The 20,192-nt window shown below is 37.7% G+C and overlaps 1 protein-coding gene across 1 annotated transcript in view; it reads left to right on the top strand.

Annotated features, from left to right (window-relative positions):
* The window catches only part of sls (sallimus), a 124,632-nt gene that overhangs the window by 18,856 nt on the left and 85,584 nt on the right, over positions 1–20,192 (top strand). Inside the window, exons 2-5 of the mRNA XM_074099591.1 lie at positions 14,642–16,304; positions 16,382–16,611; positions 16,777–18,141; positions 18,318–20,174. Coding sequence (XP_073955692.1) covers positions 14,642–16,304; positions 16,382–16,611; positions 16,777–18,141; positions 18,318–20,174 — 5,115 coding nt within the window. The remainder of the gene's footprint in view (positions 1–14,641; positions 16,305–16,381; positions 16,612–16,776; positions 18,142–18,317; positions 20,175–20,192) is intronic.

The raw sequence follows: 20,192 nt of genomic DNA, 5'->3' as shown, positions 1-20,192 counted from the left end.
ACAGTTTAATTGATTCCGAGATTTTACTGAATTCTCATGGGTAATCCCAAAAATTACATCATAGTTATCATTGACTTTGTATTAAAAACAGCTGTGCAAAATTTTATGAATTTAAGTCTAGCGCTTGTCATTTCGAGATTTTATGCCTATCCCATGGCAATTTTTTACGAGATACCTACCTAATAAGTTTTAGTTTTTTTTTGCTGATTACTTTTGGTTGACTGTAATTTCATTGTTATCTAAACAACACTTCCGCACCAAATTTCAAATCGATGTCATTAATCACTGAGGAGTTCCCTTCTGAGGAGACGCTCCTGGCTGCTTTACCAAGATGTTACTACCAGATACCGGTGTGAAGTAAGCGGCCAAAAGTTAGCGGCCGATTATAACCCAACCCAATTAAGAAGTTTGAGTTATTATTTGCATTTGTGAGGTCATAAGACTGACAAAAACACACACACACTAGTTGATATATGATACAAACTAGTTTATATTTAGTAGTTAGTATGACACAAACTAGTTTATATTTAGGGACAAGTATTCAACCTGAACGTCTGGTGAAGCAAGAGAATTATTGCCAGCTACACCAGATTAAAACAAGCAGCATATAAAACTTCGAAACTAAAATGAAAAAAAAAAAACACCAACATGGAAATGCGAACCTCTTCAGGTCTTTCCATAAAATAACACTGGATATTAAATGCTTTCTACTAAAGCTGCAACTGCTAACTAACCTCAACTAGTCTAGGAGCCACGCCCGATTTAATGAAAGCGGTGTATTTTTTTTTTTAATAAAATGAGAAAAACGACATGTTGCAAATAGCAAATACGAACCTCTCCAGTATTTTGTGGCATGTTATTACGCACGTTGAGAGCTTTCGATCAACGCTTCAAGTGTCCAGTAACCTCATTTTAGTTTTGAAGAAAAGGTAGAATTAAAGTTAGCGGCCGAAAATAATCACAACAAAAATAAAAAAAACATTGATTAGAAAACGTGTTCCTTCCAGATATTTTATTAATACGATTATGCATTTGAAAAGATTTCCATCAAATCTGAAACTGCCCATAACCAAAGCCTAGTACGGGAGTTACGCCCGAATAAAAGTAGGCGGCCGAAAAATTTTGCAGTAATATGACAAAACGACCAACTTGGAAATGCGAACCTCTTTAAGTCTTTCCATATTATAATACGGGATACAAAGCTGCAAGAATTTACTAACCTCATCTAGTTTAGGAGCCACACCCGATTTAAAGAACTGGCGTATTTTTTTTTGTAATAAAATGAGAATAACAACTTGTTAGAAATGCGAACCTCTCCAGTTTTTTCTGGCATATTATTACGCACTACGCCTACTTTTATTCGGGCGTAGCTCCCGTACTAGACGTTGGTTATGGGCAGTTTCGGATTTGATTGAAAGCTTTTTAAATGCATAATCATCTTATTAAAATTTCTGGATGAAACGCGTTTTCAAATTGTTTTTTATTTTTATTTTAGTTTTTTTTTTGGTCGCTAACTTTAATTCTACCTTTTCTTCAAAACGAAACGAGATTAGTGGACATTTGAAGCGTTCATCGAAAGCTCTCAGCGTGCGTAATAATATGCCAGAAAAAACTGGAGAGGTTCGCATTTCCAACATATTGTTATTCACATTTTATTACAAAAAGAAATACGCCGCTTTTTTAAATCGGGTGTGGCTCCTAAACTAGATAAGGTTACTAAACTCTTGCAGCTTGTATCGAAAGCTATGGAGCTATGGAGTTATAATATGGAGAGATTTAAAGAAGTTCGCATTTCCAAGTTGGTCGTTTTTTCATATTACTGCATACATTTTCGGCCCCCTACTTTTATTCGGGCGTAGCTCCCGTACTAGATGTTGGTTATGGGTAGTTTCGCATTTGATCGAAGCTTTTGAAATGCATAATCATATTAATATATAATATCTTTCCAGATATTAATATAATATCTAGGAGGAAGGCGTTTTCCAATCAATGTTTATTTTTATTTTAGTTGTTTTTTTTTCGGCCGCTAACTTTAATTCTACCTTTTCATCAAAACGAAACGAGGTTACTGGACATTTGAAGCGTTGATCAAAAGCTCTCAGCGTGCGTAATAACATGCCACAAAAAACCGGAGAGTTCCCGTTTCCAAATCGGATGTGGCTCCTAGACTAGATGAGGTTAGTTAACAGTTGCAGCTTTTATAGAAAGCTTTTAGTGTCCAGTGTTATTTTATGGAAAGATTTGAAGAGGTTCTCATTTCCATGTTGTAGTTTCATATGGTGTAGCTGGCAATAATTTTCTTGCTTCACCAGACGTTTTTGTGTTTTTGTCACTCTTATGAACACACAAATGCAAATAATAACTTAAACTTCTTAATTTGGTTGGGTTATAATCGGCCGCTAACTTTTGGCCGCTAACTTCACACCGGTAGGATTGTTGACGCTAAGCGCTGCTATTTTAGATATGCAGTGACGCGATAGCCAGGTTTTAGAGCTGGGCACACTCCTTGACCATACAAGATATCCATCTTCCTTTAAGTTCGAGTGAGAGAGAAGGGGCTTAGGGGCTAGATCACATCCTACTAATATTATATATGCGAAAGTTTGTATATCTTGATGTTTGTTACTCAATCATGCTTTAACGGCTGGGTAGCATTAGCTGAAGTTTGGGATACTTATAGATATAGATATCGATTTAAATTAACTACATATATGCGTCACGACACGACAGATAAATACAAATCCGACTTTAGCGTCATAAGCAGGATCCACGTCAAATTTCGATCATTAGAATTTTCGAACTTAATGCCAATCAGTTAAAGTTGACATTCGTTTTGTCGAATGTCCTAAATTTAGGTGCTTTCTGCTGTTTGATACTATGAACATACCATTTCTAAATTTTTATATAAAATACAATACAATACAATGACTCTTTATTGTACACCAAAAATAGTAAGCGATACAGAACAGGTACACAGAATGAAAATTACAAGGGTAAACAACAGGCGGCCTTATCGCTTAAGAGCGATCTCTTCCAGGCTTAGAGCAACGCGGGCTTCCTACCGGAAGGGAGCAGCCTTAGCGGTAGATTACCTTTAAAATAGTTCTGGCGTTTGTTCGGGGGGAAATGTGCATACAAATGCAGTTCGGCTTACTTAGATGCAAAAAAAAACTGCCAACTGACTGTAATGACGACGTTAACACATAAATAATCCAACAATACACTAATAATTCGTTTACAGATGACTCCAAACTAACACATTGACAGTAACATCATTAAGTCATCGCTTTATCGCTTATGCGATTTATCGCTTGACCGATCCGAAATTTGTACCGCTAGGACTCGATGTTGGTAAACGAATCCGACAATAATGTACGTCTTTGTTGTTTAAATGTAATTAAATAGCAATAATACGATAACAATTTACTTCCATGTGAAATGTAACACCATAATTTTGCAAGCTTGATGTCCCAGATCTCTTTTTACAGCAGGAAACTGAACAATTCGGTATTTTTAGCACCGCCGCGTTCACTCGCGCTTCTCGATTCGGTCTAGTAGTTTGAAATCCGAGCGCGCCTTGTTTTATAAAATTCGTATGCCCAATTGGGCTTGTACTTTGACAGAGGGGAACGCGTCGAATGGCTACTCCCTTCCGCCCGGGTTGCTCTAAGCTTCCAGGCAACCTTTTTTATATATAACTATCAGCCTTTTTGGTTCTTAAATTAATGTACCTATTATTTACATACTTCATTATTTGAATAGATACTACATTCAGAGTATGCAAAAAAAGAAAGTTATGCAATTTGTTCATTACGTAGCGGAGATAAAAGTCAGTCAATTCAATACTCATTAAGTTATATAATAGGCGAAGTGCATAGTTTAAGGCCAGCGAAAAAAATGAAAGAGTTAAAAACATTGCAGGATCGCTATACTCGACAACAATGTCGCATATAAATTTTATTATTATCAAGTCTCAAACTTGGTCACGGTAATATCTAAGTTGGCACAAGTCAGGGCTATTACGAAACTCGAAACTTGAAGTTCGTGTCGTGCGGTCCCTCTGACACTTACAGTATTTAATACGAGAGCGAGAGGGACAGTACGATACGAACTTCGAGTTTCGAGTTTCGTAGTAGCCCTGCTGTACCTACAGCCAATTCAATCTGGTTCCAGAAAAAAAAAAACATCTAGCAAATCAAAATAACAAAACAAAACAAAACAACTGATACCTACCCATTAGGTATCAGTTATTTTGTTAGAACCTCGGACTTTTTTTAATGTGTGTGAAACAGCTCGTGGTGTTTTCAGAGGAAAAATACACCTGCAGTTTTGATATAAAATTAAATATCGTAATACATTTTGAGAAAATGTTTATATTAGTCTCGGCTGGAATAGCAATTGCTGGCTTTGTATAGTTAAACGGACTCGCAAGTTCGTTCGTTTAATACTCATACTCAGCCAGCAATTGCCTACTTCCATGCGACGACAGTACTTGTATTATCTAATATGAATGCTTCCCATAGATGAAATCGTACCGAACGAACGTGTTTGCGTGCTTATGCCCCCCGTCGCCCCCGCCGCTTGACCGCGCGGCCCGTTTCGACCGCAACCATTTGTTTTTATGCTTTATTCATTTAAATATCGTGGGCGAAAATGACACAAATTTACAATGTCGATTTATCATGCATTTATGATATAAAATATGTGAACTCTAATGACTATAATATTTTTTTGAAGCGTTTGTAGGTTAAGAAAACAAAATAATTTAAAATCTTAAAATTGCGTGGTCTAATTTGGCACAACTTTTTTTTATAGGCGTATGTAAGTAATCTGAAATAGGAAATAAATATTTCATAAACTGTAATTTTTTTTTCACACTGTTTTTACATACTGTCCATATAACAGTTTGCACTGGACGAAAATGACACAAATTGGGTTTACATACTCCACAGGCTATCCTAGATATGATGCCATAATTATTTTTAACTTTAAATTTATTTTGCAAGATTTATTCAAATAAAAAAAAACAACCACAAATCTTCAAATTGCTGAAAATGCAGGCAACAAAAATGACACAAAACGCTACAATAAGCTTCATAGGTACGACTGTACCCACAGGCAAAAAATAAGAAACTTTAGAATTCTTGAAACTTAATACCTCAAAATAACGTAGTCCTATCGGCCTACAAGTCAAATTTCATGACTCTACGCCCAGCGGTTGTTGTTTCGAGATTTTATCCCTTCCCGTGGGAATATCGGGATAGAAAGTATCCTATGTTTTATTCCGGATGTCCAGTTATCTACAATACAATACAATAACTCTTTATTGCAAAACAACAAATAGCAAGTAGTACAAAAAACACAGGTATATAGGTACACAGAGACTTTCTGAGGTAAGCAATAGGCGTATCTACATACCAAATTTCATCCAAATCCGTCCAGCCGTTTCAGCGTGATGAAGTAACAAACATACTCACTCACTCAAAAACTTTCGCATTTATAATTTAAGTAGGATTTAAAAACCGGCCAGGCCAACACATTAGCAGTACAAAGAATATTTGACCACGGAACAGCTAGAATCTAGCAGATAGATACAAGCAGCTATCAGATGCTTCCAACTGCCTGCCTGATAATTTAAATAATAATAATAGAACTACAACATCGGAGTGTCTTAACAAGAACAGCTCCCTCCATCGTATCCCGTTGGGTTTTGTAGAACAAAAAGGTCAAATCCAGAAGACGGGCAGCAGTATCTTCTGCACTCTTTGTCACAATACTGCGATCTCCAAGCCGCCTGCCAAGCGTGGGGAATATGGCAGCCTCAGATATACATTTTATTAAAATCACTTCAGAATTTTAACCACTTTTGAATTGCATGTTTCTGCTTTTTTAGTTGACGTCGGTAATTATACGCGATAATACACAGATCGCTACGTCCGATAATGACGTGATATATACGTTTTATAAGTTACCCAATTAGTGTACACAGTTACAATACAGAATAACAGGTTGATGCAGATAATTTACAGGTGATTCTTGTGGTTATTTATATAATTTTTAAGAAAACTTCAAAGTTTACTCTGAAAAAATTTACCCTTTTTCAAATCTTTAAATCACATAATTACAACATTATAACACCCTAGCAGTTAATTGTGATTGTGAATTTATTATGAGAATATGAACGATATAAATATGAATGATAAATTTATAAATTAAATTCCACCAAGCAATCAAAAATTCATTATGATATCGAAAATGAAAACGTTGAACTGATGGACTAAGGCAAGTTTGCTTAAAAAATTATCTATATAACCTAATCAATCATCCTGTATAATATCTGTATCGGCTTTGCATGGTTCATCAGCTATTTGAACTCAGAATCAATTGAAATAAACATTGGAGTTGATCGATGAAATAAACCGCGTACTGTGGTTGTTTAATCAAAGGTTAAGTCTAACGCAACAGTAAAACTTTTAAACTGTTCTTAAATTATGATATGCGGAATGCACTACCGTTTTAAAATTGAATACTTCCTTTTACCATTACAACAAAGCGGTACCAGCATTTTTGATGGAAAAGTTTTTTGCTAAGTTTAGACTGTTCACGCCAGGTTGAATACCTTAAAAAATTTGATTTATGCCTCACAAATTTTCAAAATAACGTTTTATCTCGTTTTTACGATAAAATGCTTTTAGGGAGGTCTACTCATTCATTACAATTTCAGAAGTTCAGTGGGATATTCATGTTGTGTTACCGTTGCAAAGAACGGTAGATACTTATAAGCGATAACCGACTTGCCACCATCTCGAGTGCTTTACTGGACATTCGTATGAGATCAAGGCCTTAGGCTGTGTTTGTGCCAGAGATGTGCGAGTTTGTGTTGCGAGGAATGTGTTTTTCATGAACCAAGAAACACTTAATTGACTTATCCTATGCGTTACTACTGATTCATGAATAACACATTTCGTAACACATCCTTGCTGGTGGTAACGCAGCTTTACTCGTATCGTCAAACGCAGTTGGAATCACAATCGTTTCCACCAGTTCTCTCTGTTACACAGTGAGATGAGAGCAGAAAGAAATAGTGAATGAGGTGACGAGCTTCCGCACGTTAGGCAATGCAGCTAGTTTTTCAAACGTAGAAATACAATGCAAGGAGAATCCTTCCGTGCGAATAAAATTGTCAGAAATTTTGCAAGAAAAAATTGGAGATCCATTGATTAATTTTATTTGACGGATAAATTTAATCAATGGATGGTACGAATTAATGGTAAGGCAGTTAAAAGTAATCGTTACATACTAGCTGTTGCACACAACTTCCTCTGTGTCAATTTTATTGTAGTCTACTGTGTTTTCTTACTCGTTTTAGTAGGTAGTACTAAATATTAAGGGGCTGTTTCACCATCCATTGATTAGTGTTAACTGACGGTTAATTTTTTTTATTTTTTATTTTTTTTATTCAACTGGATGGCAAACGAGCAAGTGGTAAGAGATCACCACCGTCTCTATTTGTTTGGTCGAATAGACGGAGACGGCATCACATTTAACCGTCAGTTAACACTAATCAATGGATGGTGAAACAGCCCCTAAGCCTTACAAAATAAGTATAACAGTATAGATAGAATAGACCATTTCCGTATGAACTAGTGAACATCGATGATGAAATAAAAAGTATTACAATTTCTTTACATCATTATGTGTCTCATAATTATGCAAAGAAAAAGAGAAATCATTGAAGTCGCTTAGAAAATTTCCCCCACTGGCGATTAGCTTTTTATCTTGCCTTTACATTGCAGAGTAGTCGTGACCGAGCACAGGTATAGCGTGATTCATAAATTTATATGGCACAGGGTGACCATATGGTGCGACTAGGTCAAGCGCTCCGACCATGCGCGTACGTCGAAACTTAGGGTTGTCGACATTAAAACCGCAGATAAATAAAAAAATATTAGAACGTACCTATAGAATTTTGTGTCGATGGAACTTTGCTATTACAACAGATATATTTAAAACATAGATGACGCAAGAACGTGCAATTTTTTGAGTATTTCATCATCAAATTTTGAGCAGCATAGTTGATGTCTAAGGTAGCATCTAAAGTTCAATATAATACATATGTAGAATTCAAAACAACAAATACCACAATTTTACAAGACAATGTGACAAATCAATCAATGTAATACAAAATTATGTTTAGAGATAGCGATACAAAAGGTCTTAGTTGTAAAGGATGTTCTTATGTTCTACCCTAACTGTACCAATACCGATATAATAAGTACATAGTCATACGTAAAAAATGGCTATACGTATGAATGTACGTAAGCAGAACCTTTTTGGGCTAGACGAGTATTGTAAGAGCATTGTAACTTTTTTTTTTGTACGCTATGCTTTCTTTAAATTTATCTTTTATTTTATTTTTATAACCGCTATAAAGTATTTATTATTTATTACACGATTTTACTGGCAACCCCGTTTGTATCTTCTCATTTATCATTGTACTGCGCTAAAATTTCGCACTTGCTAACTGTAACGGCGTAAAATAAGAGATATGAAAATACATAATTACTATGCGTTCTGCTTAGTTAAGATCTAACCGTTTAAATTTTCACTATATTCAAATTTTATTTAGTATCGAGCCGATTAACAGAACATAAAACTGGCAATGTGCATACTATTACGTAACAAGTCCGTATTTTTTTTTTTAAGTATGTTCATTCTTACAGTAAGCCGACCTCATCATAAATTTTTGCACAGATAATATTCTCAAATCAAAGCAAGGAATTAATATTTCTGTGATAGTATTTGACCGAAAAGTCTCGTGGAGTTTTTCGCCGGTTTTTTTTTTAACACAGAGGGGCTACTACGTAATTCGAAAATTGAAGCTCATATCGTACCGCTCAGCGGGACGGCAAGACACGCAGTTCGAAATTTGCAGTTCGTAGTAAAGGGCCAGGTTTTTTCGAATTGGTGTTTTTTTGTCAAGTTTTGCTTTTTATCACCAAGTTGAAAGATATTTTGACTTTGAATGAAATAAAAGGTTGATTCTGTGGTCATGTAAACCCGCAGGGTCGCGCAAACAAAGTGTTCTTGCAAATACCTTTACTACCTATAATTATTCTGAAATATTTCGTTAAATGTCACTCGCTTGTTTAAAAAGTGAATACCTGTGCTACTCGTATAGTGAACAGTGATACCTTTCTACCTTTAAATTAAAATTAGAATCAAGACAACTCGAAATTGAATATGTTATATAATTTGTACCTACTTTTTACCGACTTTATACATCTCCTATATTTTTTATTGACGATGGAAGCATTATTTATACACTTCCGCTGAAATTAGAGATAGTTAATATGTTTAGTTTTAGTTTCTTAATTAAGAGACCCCTACTCGTAAATAGGCTAGACGACTAAAAAACTGTTTAGCCCGTCATTTAGTTAGTTAAAAAAATATTGAACACGTATTTTTTGTTTTGAAAAATGACGAGGATACTGTGCTTAGAAGTTTCGAGCGAAGTCACTATATGGTACGATTTTTACCTAATAGTGAAGTCACAAACCCCCACTCCGGAAGTTTTATGATCTATACCTTCGTCGATTATTAATAATTTGATAAACAAAAAAAAACTTGTTTTTCCATAATCTAACTGTCGGACTAAATAGAATGATATATTTTTAACCCGGTCGTCATCCCTATTCCTGTAATTTTAGTAGTTTAAAAAAGTGACTTGTAATAGAGCCCCTCACGGCCTACTTGCAGAATAAACGACATGACTTCGATTTTAACACAACTAGAAGCGTCAATCTTACTAATAAGTACCTATTATAAACGCGAAAGTTTGTATGCATGGATGTTTGTTTGGATGTTTGTTACTCTTTCACGCAAAAACGACTATTTGGCATACAGGTAATATATACCCTGGATTAACACAAAGGTTACTTTTTATCCCAAAATAATGTATTGTTCCTGTGGGATCAAAAAAATTTAAACTACCTAATACTAATTCTGCGCGAGCGAAGTCGCGAGCAAAAGCTAGTTCAAAATAAGCGGTCATTAGGTACGTAGTGACAGTAACTGTTTGTGGTTTAGGCCAGTTGCAACTCCTGGCGTCTCTTTCTACATAAACCAGTGCGATAGAGACAAACAGCGATAAATGACAAAGTAAATGGTGCGCTAGCGGTTCCGCCCGACACTTCAACCTGCAGGGCTACTACTCTGCCCGTCCGTCTGGCTGTCTGTCTGTCACTGGGCAGAATCTTGAGAACCGTAATAGATAGACAGCTGAAATTTATACATGAGGTCTACTACGAAACTCGAAACTCGAAGTTTGAGTCGTGCAGTCCCTCTCGCTCTCGTATTAAACAGTATAAGTGTCAGAGGGAGCGCACGACACAACTTCGAGTTTCGTAGTTGCCCTGCTGTTACAACAAAATTAAATAAGTGTTACCATGTTTTTAAAAAAGTTGCCAGTCACTTTTGACACCAAAATGTTAGGAATTTTATTGGTCCTAACATTGTCAAAAATAATATTGTAATAAGGATCGAATGTATTTTTTTGTAGCCGCTTTTTGTACGGTGAAAAATTAACATTAACTTATTCAAAATCACTCGAATTCAATTTTAGAATAGTTGCCAAAAGGAATCATAATTTTGCAAACGTTTCATAGGTTACACTCAAATATGTGTAAGTTATTTAATTTTATTTTAAATTTTCTTCGATCAAATTCAACAGGCTCAGACCTGAAATATCCGTTTTCCTAAAATGTATTTTTCGCAAAATGTCTGCTTTTCAAAATGTCAACACGTCTTTTGCATAATGTCAGCTTCTCAAAATGTCAGCTATTTAAAATTGCCTGTCTCCAAGAATGACAGTTTTTGTATAATGTTCGCTTTTCAGAAAAGTCTTATTCCCAAAATGTCTCCAATAATTGGCCAGTAATTTTATATTAGTTATAGATATTTATGTTATCAAAGAGTAAGTATGCAAACAATAAACTTAAACCTTTACATTTAGAACATTGATTTGAAAATAAAGCCGACATTATGGGAAAACAAACATAACAAGACTATAGCCTATTTAAAAAAGTGAACATAACGGGAAAGCAGAAATTATGGTAATGCTAATATTATAGGAATGTAAACATTATGAATAGACGACTTCCTGAGATTGTACACATTTTAAATAGCAGACATTTTGAGAAAGTTGACAAAATAGAAGTGCTAACATTGTGAAAAGGCAGACGTTTTGAGAATTGTACATTTTAGGAAAACAGACATTTCAGGCCTGAGCCATTCAACAATGCATTTTCAATATGCACCCGGAAAATCATAAATCATTTACGATGAACAAACTAAATCCTCAAACAGCTGCTAAACCCATAACTAAATCTAATTTTAATTACATCAAATAACTAACGAGAGCCTGTTCCAAATTCGCTTTGTTATTAATAATTCCTAACAAACATACGTTCTATTTCGAAGAGCGTGCCAAATCGTAACTTTCAAATTAAATTATTCTTCTCAATGGCGATTTGGTTCCCAGCCAAAGCGATCGTTCAGTTTTTATACCCCAACTAAACTTTGAAATGTTACTTAGTAGGTTTCGTTGAGCATGTTGAAAAAAAATTCAAAAGCCTTTAGTAGGTATGAGGCTACTAGCTTTTGCTTTGCCACGTCGATCCGTCGCTCGCGTTTCGGCGTGAAAGACGGACAAACATACAAACACACAACACACACACTTTCGCATTTATAATATTTGTATGGATTTACTTTATTATACGACTGCTATTACTGTATGAATAATGTCTTATATATATATATATATATATATATATATATATATATATATATATTTTAATAATTGGGGATTATTATATTTACTATATTTTTACATAGTAAAAATAGCGACAAAAAAATATTGTGCCAAAAAAACAACATTTCAACCATACTTTACACAACAATTTTATTATAATTATCACTTAATAAGTATAATATAAACTTATATAAAACTTTTAATGCAAGCCGTTCTTCACTAGCTCTACTTTTTGCTGACTTGTAAGTCCTTGCATTGCAATTATAAATATCATATATTATATAATTATTTAAAAAGCGATACCCTACATTCTACTACTACGCTGTCATTTGACGTGTACCTATAAATTTATGTTTACAGAAAAGTACCTTTGATCCTACAAAAGTCCATTTTAATATCAAGAAATATGAAGCGAGTAACTTTTTTTCCCCTTTTTAAATAATCTTGAGACATTTGAACTCCAGCGTCGCAGAATACTTCGGAAAATTTCAGTTCTGCAAAGTATTATGTTCATTTCTAAGAAGTTTAAAACGCAGCTTATTCTTCGATGAAATAGGGTTGTATTTTGAATGTTCTAAGAGCCTTTCAGAATGCTTGGTAGGGAACCGGTCTAAAGTCCAGTTCGGAGTGTACAAAAAATACTACAAGCACAATAATACCAGTAATTTCATTGATACAGCCGTTAACGTAACCCGTTGTAGCAAAAGTCGGTTATGGTTAGAAAAACGACAGCAAAAACATAAAAAATGCCATATGCCATATCGTCACTACTTTAAAAAAACTCGTACCTAAAAATAGATAATTTTTCATAGTGAACTTTATGAATATTATGTCAAGGTTCAATTTCGTTGACATATTGATTTTAGATACGAGCTTTTTTCAAAGTAGTGACGATATAATGCATAAAATGTTGTAGAATAAAACATGTGATATATAAAAAATAACATCCTTTCGTCCTTTATAATAAATAGGTACGGAAGTTAGTCAATTAGTTTATTCCACTTTCACGCATAATTGAACCGATGGCTGTGAAATTTTTCATAGCTACTTATATCATAATAATTTTAGAAAATCAGAATAAATATGTACCTAAACGAAAGAACATAGGCGAGCTGAAGAAGCTTTTTTTTTCTTGAACTTGGTAACGCGAGTGGGTCCACCAAAATGGCCATCGTAACAAGATACGAGGCGCACGAAAATAGCCGAGCGCGATCGCGCGGGCAGTGACTCACGCGCACTCGGCGGCGGCCAGCATGAAACCTTACGAATGACCCATTTTCACAGCATTAATTTTTGAAAGAAATTCTGGACCAATCACACCCTGTATAGCTTATTTTCATGACTGCTTAATATGAATTTATGAACTAAGCAGTTATTGTATTTTTAACGCTTACCCACGTTACTTTGAATATAATTAAAAAAGATAAACTCGAAACAAAAATATTTTTTGATCGAAGTTTGAAACCAAAGATAAAAATGCCGTTCTTTCTTTTAAGGTCTTTAAATCAGCCGTACCTAAATACCATCCGTATAAAATGCCGTTCTTTCTTTTAAGGTCTTTAAAAATCAGCCGTACTCGAAGCGACTCGCAGCACTTTTAACTTAAGCAAGGAGTTTGAAATTTAATGATTTGAAGTTATCCTTCTTAGAAACGTCCAAATTTAAATATTACGCATATTTAATTGGCATGCCATGCAAACGAGATTAAAACTTAGTGAATAACCAACTGACTCTCAAGATATCATATCAAGCATTTTGTACAAAGCATTTGTGCACTCATCTGTATAAATGCAGTCGTTAAAATTGCATTTGTCTCAAGCACTAGGCCGGTGCAATAAAAACGAAATACGATCACATAAAGTGACTCTCGCCACATTAGTCTTAATACCTAGAAAGCAACGCAATGTGGGCAATATCTACTTGCAACGGAACATTGGTGAACTAAGTTATGAGGCCATTTAAGCAGATTGTAGGTAAAATAAAGTGCACAGTCCGCACCCTCAAAGTTTGCCGATCCCGAATTCTGTCTAGGAAAGACACGTTAAGTTTTACTCTTTATAAAATGTTTTAGTCTGCTACCAATATGAAATTGAATTGATTATAAAGTCATCCATATAGAAATTAGTGTCACAAATGATTAGCATTTCTTGAAGTATTTCGTTCCATCGCGCCACAATACTGTACAGATAAAGTGAATCATGTTTTCCCAACGTATTTTGTCGGTATAGTTCCTATTTATCTTGCTTTTTTAGCTATCTTACTGAAGTTTACTGGAGCTAATTGAGATAGCATTATAAATACAAATTCATTATTCACTGGATTTTTATGTGCATGTTTAAACGTATTGCTCCTCTCAATATGTGTCGCAATTTATAGATGTCCCCTTAGCAAATTCGCAAAGATTCAGCAATCAAATTGGTGGATTTATCCAAGAATGTCATGAATTCGAAAGTACGAATATTAGTTACAAGATTGTTTAAGTAGAAAGTGATATATCCCGACAGGATAGCGTTACCTACTCATCAGTTAGCTTGAAAATTGTAATTTGTAATCGTTAGAAGAAACAAGTTGATGATAGCTTGCAACGTAGAAATGCCTTGTCTACAATCAGAAAAAAATGCTCGTAATGCGTAAACTTGGTCATGAATATGATAATTGCTGTAATTTGCTTGCTATAATTTGCGAAGTCATTCCTAACATAGATATGTATCGATCACAAGCACTTGCTCTGCGATTTCATTGCTTTTGCGAATACTCAATTTTTTATATAAAAATCTAAAATTAGTCCATAGCATAATGAGTAAAAGAGAGTTTGTTCTCTTGTTTCAGTGGAGAGCTCTGGTGGGGACCGGTTGGCCATCACAGCTGGTAGGCCCGGCGAGCCCTCACCGCCGATATTCGAGCAAATCTTCAAAAATGCGAGGTTTGCGCAAGGCGGTAACGCGAAATTCGAAGGGAAACTCAGAGGCAACCCTACGCCCGTCGTTTCATGGACGAGAAAGAAAGCACCACTGGTAGAATGTAATAAGTATAGTATGAGCTACAACGAACAGACTGGTGACGTATCGCTGCTCATCAAGCAGATAGGACCTGGCGATGAAGGAGAGTACACTTGCACGGCTCGCAACCAGTACGGAGAAGCCATTTGCTCCGTCTACATCCAGCCTGAGGGCGTGGCCGTACCCGCGCAACAGGCTTCCCAGCAGCAGAGCTACCGGCACGTCAGCGAAAGCGTCGAACACAAATCCTACGGCACACAGGGATACTCATCCGAACAGTCCCGACAGACTCAGAAGGTCGCTTACACCAACGGCACCGACCATTCCTCTGCCGAAGATTTCAAAGTTGATACCTTCGAGTACAGACTCCTACGAGAAGTATCTTTCCGTGAGACTATCACGAGGAGGTATGTGGGAGAAACTGACACCCAAATCAGCACTGAAGTCGATAGATCTCTAGGTGCTGTTGCTCCGCCAAAGATAGCGCAGAAGCCTAGAAACTCGAAACTTCAGGAGGGCGCCGACGCGCAGTTCCATGTACAGCTGTCAGGCAATCCCAGGCCACGAGTTACGTGGTTTAAGAACGGGCAGAGGTTAGTCAACTCGAACAAGCACGAAATCGTAACGACACAGAACCAAACGACACTTAGAGTTAGGAACACACAAAAGTCTGATTCGGGCCACTACACATTGTTGGCTGAAAATGCCAACGGATGCATTGTCACGTCAGCTTATCTCGCTGTAGAGTCACCTCAGGAAACTTATGTGCAAGATCAAAGGTCCCAGTACATAATGGATACTCAGCAAGCAGAGACTGAAGAAAGAGTAGAAATAAGTGAAAAAGCTCTCGCTCCGCAATTTGTAAAGGTCTGCCAAGATCGCGATGTTACAGAAGGAAAATTGACGCGATTCGATTGCCGCGTCACAGGCAGACCTTACCCAGAAGTCACGTGGTTCATTAACGACAGACAAATCCGAGACGATTATAATCATAAGATTTTAGTAAACGAGTCAGGTAATCATGCGCTTATGATTACAAACGTCGATCGTAGTGACAGTGGTGTAGTGACGTGTGTCGCCCGCAACAAGACTGGCGAGATATCGTTCCAGTGCCGACTGAACGTCATTGAGAAGGAGCAAGTGGTAGCTCCCAAGTTCGTCGAGCGCTTCAGCACTTTGAGTGTGCGCGAAGGCGAGCCTGTGGTGCTGAATGCACGGGCTCTCGGCACACCTACACCGCGGGTCACATGGCAGAAGGACGGCGTTCCGATTATACCCAATCCAGAATTACGAATCAATACCGATGGTGGGGCCTCGACACTGGACATCCCGCGAGCCAAGGCGTCGGATGCGGCATGGTATCAGTGCACCGCCCAGAACGTCGCAGGTTCCACCGCCACTCGGGCAAGGCTCTACGTAGAAGTACCCAAGGAGCCTCCGCCCGAGCAAAAGCGTCTGCACTTACCCCGGCCAACAAGAATAATCGAGCCAGAGTAAGTACTAACTACCAAATTAACACGTAATGCACCAAAAACACATAGGTATATAATGAACTTTTTTATTTTTCCAGGCCTGCTCCTGGACCAGAGATTATTTACTTAAGGCACGTGGAAAGAGCACGACCTTACGTTCCTCCGGGCGAGGAAGACCGTGTTTATCCTCCACCACAGTTTATAGTGCCACTGAAGAGTGTATCGCAGATGGAAGGTGGCAAAATTCACTTTGAAACGAGGATAGAACCGGTCGGCGACCCAACGATGAAGATAGAATGGTTGAGAAATGGACAAAGTATTGAAGCAAGTACGTATTTGCATTTCTTTTAATTTGTCAGTTAATTCGAAACTTTCAGATAGTTGTCCAATGTTTACCAAATAATGGGTCCGCATTGTAGAGATCTGCCCTAAAACTAAAAGCTTCTTTTTAAGTTAAAAATGTTAACTTAGCTATTATGTCTTTTTGTTTTAGGTTCAAGATTTACGTCCATATTCAGATTTGGTTACATTTCGTTGGATATGCTCAGTTTAAACATTCAAGATAGTGGAGAATACACATGCCGAGCTGTCAGTGCAACTGGTGTTGCTGAGACCAAAGCAATGTTGCAGGTAACACCAAGAGCAACTATTGAGAGAACTAGTCAGCATCCAGAAAGTTTGCAGTACATTCAGCAACTAGAGGATTACTCAAGATACCAACACCAAGAGTCTATCGAAGAAAACATTTCACAGAGACCTCAATTCATTAGACCTTTACAAGAACTTGGTGAACTCCAAGAAGGCAGAAATGCTCATTTTGAGGCTCAACTTACTCCTGTTAGCGATCCACATATGAGAGTGGAGTGGTACAAAGATGGCCGAGCGATCACAGCCAGCTCGCGAATCACGTCAATCTTCAACTTCGGTTACGTCTCCCTTAACATCTTGCACCTACGGGCTGAAGATGCAGGTTCGTACACAGTGAGGGCTGTTAATAAGCTCGGAGAGGCCATCAGTACTGCTTCCATCAGAGTCGCGGCAAGGAGCACAGTGACGGCAGATCTCGGCATACCAGAACAAAGACGATACATAGAAAAAACTGAACAATTAGAAGCATATCAGCAGCAGCAGCATGTTAAATATTATCAGGAAGTACCTGAAAGTACTCAGAGACCAGAATTCAAAACTCCAATCAAAGATCAAATCAATGTTAAAGAAGGTGGATTTGCTCATTTCGAGGCTCGCCTGGAGCCAGTGGGTGACTCTACCTTAAAGGTAGAGTGGTTGAAAGATGGACGTCCTGTAGAAGCTAGTTCCAGAATAACTACATTCTTTAACTTTGGATATGTAGCATTGACGATCAAGTCAGTGACCGTACATGACGCAGGTCATTACACTTGCCGAGCTTACAATGCTCTTGGACAGGCAACTACTAATGCTCACTTAACAATTGTGACCAAGAAAGATATCATTGCGGAATCGCAGCATCCAGGTGGTCTAGAAAAGATCCAACACCTTGAAGACACAAGCAGATACATGAAGCGATCTGAGGAGGAAGTAAGGGTGACACAGAAGCCCCGCTTCCTTGGGCCACTAAAGGGTACCAACAAGATTGTAGAAGGTCAAAGCGCTCACTTTGAAGCTAGAGTAGAACCGCAGAGTGATTTGACAATGACAGTAGAATGGTATTTCAATGGAAAGCAAATCAAACAAGCTAACCGCACCCAGACTTACCATGATTTCGGATATGTCGCCTTAGATATCGCCAGTGTTCGTGCTGAAGATTCTGGCACATACACAGTTGTAGCACGTAATGCTGCCGGAGAAGCTCAGTTAAGCACTTCCATGGTTGTAGAAAGTAAGTATTAGAAAATAAAACAAATAATATAAAGTATTGCAATAATTAAAAAACTATAAAAAATATTAAACGAGGCAACAATGTAAATCGCAGTTGTCTTTAAAATCTTTATAATATGAATATTGGTTAAGGACGTAAAATGACAAAAATATAGAATATGACTTTTTTTATTACAGCACGATCAAGCATTGATACATCCAGCATTCACCGAGGCCTTTACGAGAAGACTCGTCATCTTGAAGAGTCCAAATTTGTAGAGCCAATGTATCAAATTGAAGAGATTTCGAAATCAAAGCCCGTCTTTGTACAGCCACTCTCGGATCCAAAACCTGTATCCGAGGGCAAGAACATTCATCTTGAATGCAGACTAGAACCCATGGGCGACCCAACCATGAGAGTAGAATGGTTCCACAATGGCAGAGCCGTAACAGTTGGCTCTAGATTTAGAACGTATTATGATTTTGGTTTTGTGGCACTGGACATTATTCATGCCACATCCATTGATTCAGGAGAATACACGGCGCGGGCTGTAAATCACTTGGGTTCTGCGCATACATCAGCAATGGTGCGTGTCATTGAAAGGTCAGACATCGTCACCGATACTCAAAATGAACAAGCTGTTGAGCAAATTCAGATGCTTGAAGATGCTGCGCGCAGAAACAGACAAGTACAGGAAGACATTACTGTGATGCAGGCACCTCAATTCTCAAGGGCGTTGCACAACGTTGAGACAGTCGAAGGTACGAACGTACATTTAGAATGCCGATTGCAGCCAGTTGGCGACCCTACCATGAGGGTTGATTGGTTCTGCAACGGCAGACCAATAAAGACTGGCCACAGGTTTAGACCAGCCTATGAATTTGATTATGTAGCACTTGATCTCTTGAGTGTGTACCCAGAGGATTCTGGCGTTTACACTTGCCAAGCCACGAACCAACTTGGTGAAGCCGTAACTTCATGTGCGCTACGCGTCATCGCAAAGAAAGACCTGTATTTTGAATCTCAACATCCATCAGGCCTCGAAAAAATTCAATACCTTGAAGATGCTTCCCGCTACAAGAAGTCCGAAGTAGTCGATGAAACGATCAATATCAGGCCACAATTCGTGACAAAGCCCAAATCAATTGAAAATGTAGTAGAAGGTCATCACGTACACTTTGAGTGTAAATTAGAACCAGTAACGGACCCGAACCTGAAAGTAGAGTGGTTTAAGAATGGTCAGCCAGTGACCATAGGCCATAGATTCAGACCTATCCATGACTTTGGATACGTTGCGCTAGATATCATTGATTTGATAGCTGAAGACTCTGGAATATATACTTGCAGAGCTGTTAATCATGTTGGCACTGACGAGGTCAGCTGCAGGCTATCTTGTAGAGGAACGGCAGACATAGTTAGAGGCACTCAGAACGAAGCTGGATTAGAGCAAATTCAGCACCTAGAAGACAGGACCAGATATCACAGGACTGATATGATGGATGAGATTACTACTCAAGCGCCGATATTCACAACATCCCTAAAGAATGTTGAGATCAAGGAAGGTCAACGTGCTCACTTTGAGTGCAGGCTAATTCCAGTGTCCGACCCAACAATGAAGGTTGAATGGTATCATAACAACAGACCGCTCAAGAGCGGTTCGAGATTCACTGAGACCAACAACTTCGGCTTTGTTGCCCTCGATATCATGTCATGTTTGCCTGAGGACTCTGGAACTTATACTTGCAGAGCCATCAACGCGTTAGGAGAAGCCGTTACCTCTGGTATTGCGATCGTGCACTCCAAGAAATCCATCTATTTAGAGTCTCAACATGAGGGTGCTCTCAACAGGCTGAACCAATTGGAAGATACCTCCAGATATCAGAGACACAGTGCTCAGGATGAATTTATAACCCAGGCACCTGTTTTCACAATGCCCATGAAGGACATTAAAGTAGCAGAAAATCAGGCTGTTCACTTTGAAGCCCGTCTCATTCCTGTCGGAGATCCAAAACTACGGGTAGAATGGCTGCGCAATGGAGTGCCAATAGAAGCTTGTGAGTACAAGAAAAAAA

The sequence above is a fragment of the Choristoneura fumiferana genome, chromosome Z (assembly GCF_025370935.1).
Source record: "Choristoneura fumiferana chromosome Z, NRCan_CFum_1, whole genome shotgun sequence".
Lineage (NCBI taxonomy): Eukaryota > Metazoa > Arthropoda > Insecta > Lepidoptera > Tortricidae > Choristoneura > Choristoneura fumiferana.
The sequence above is the reverse complement of the archived record's forward strand: the minus strand, read 5'-3'. Positions and strand labels throughout refer to the sequence as shown.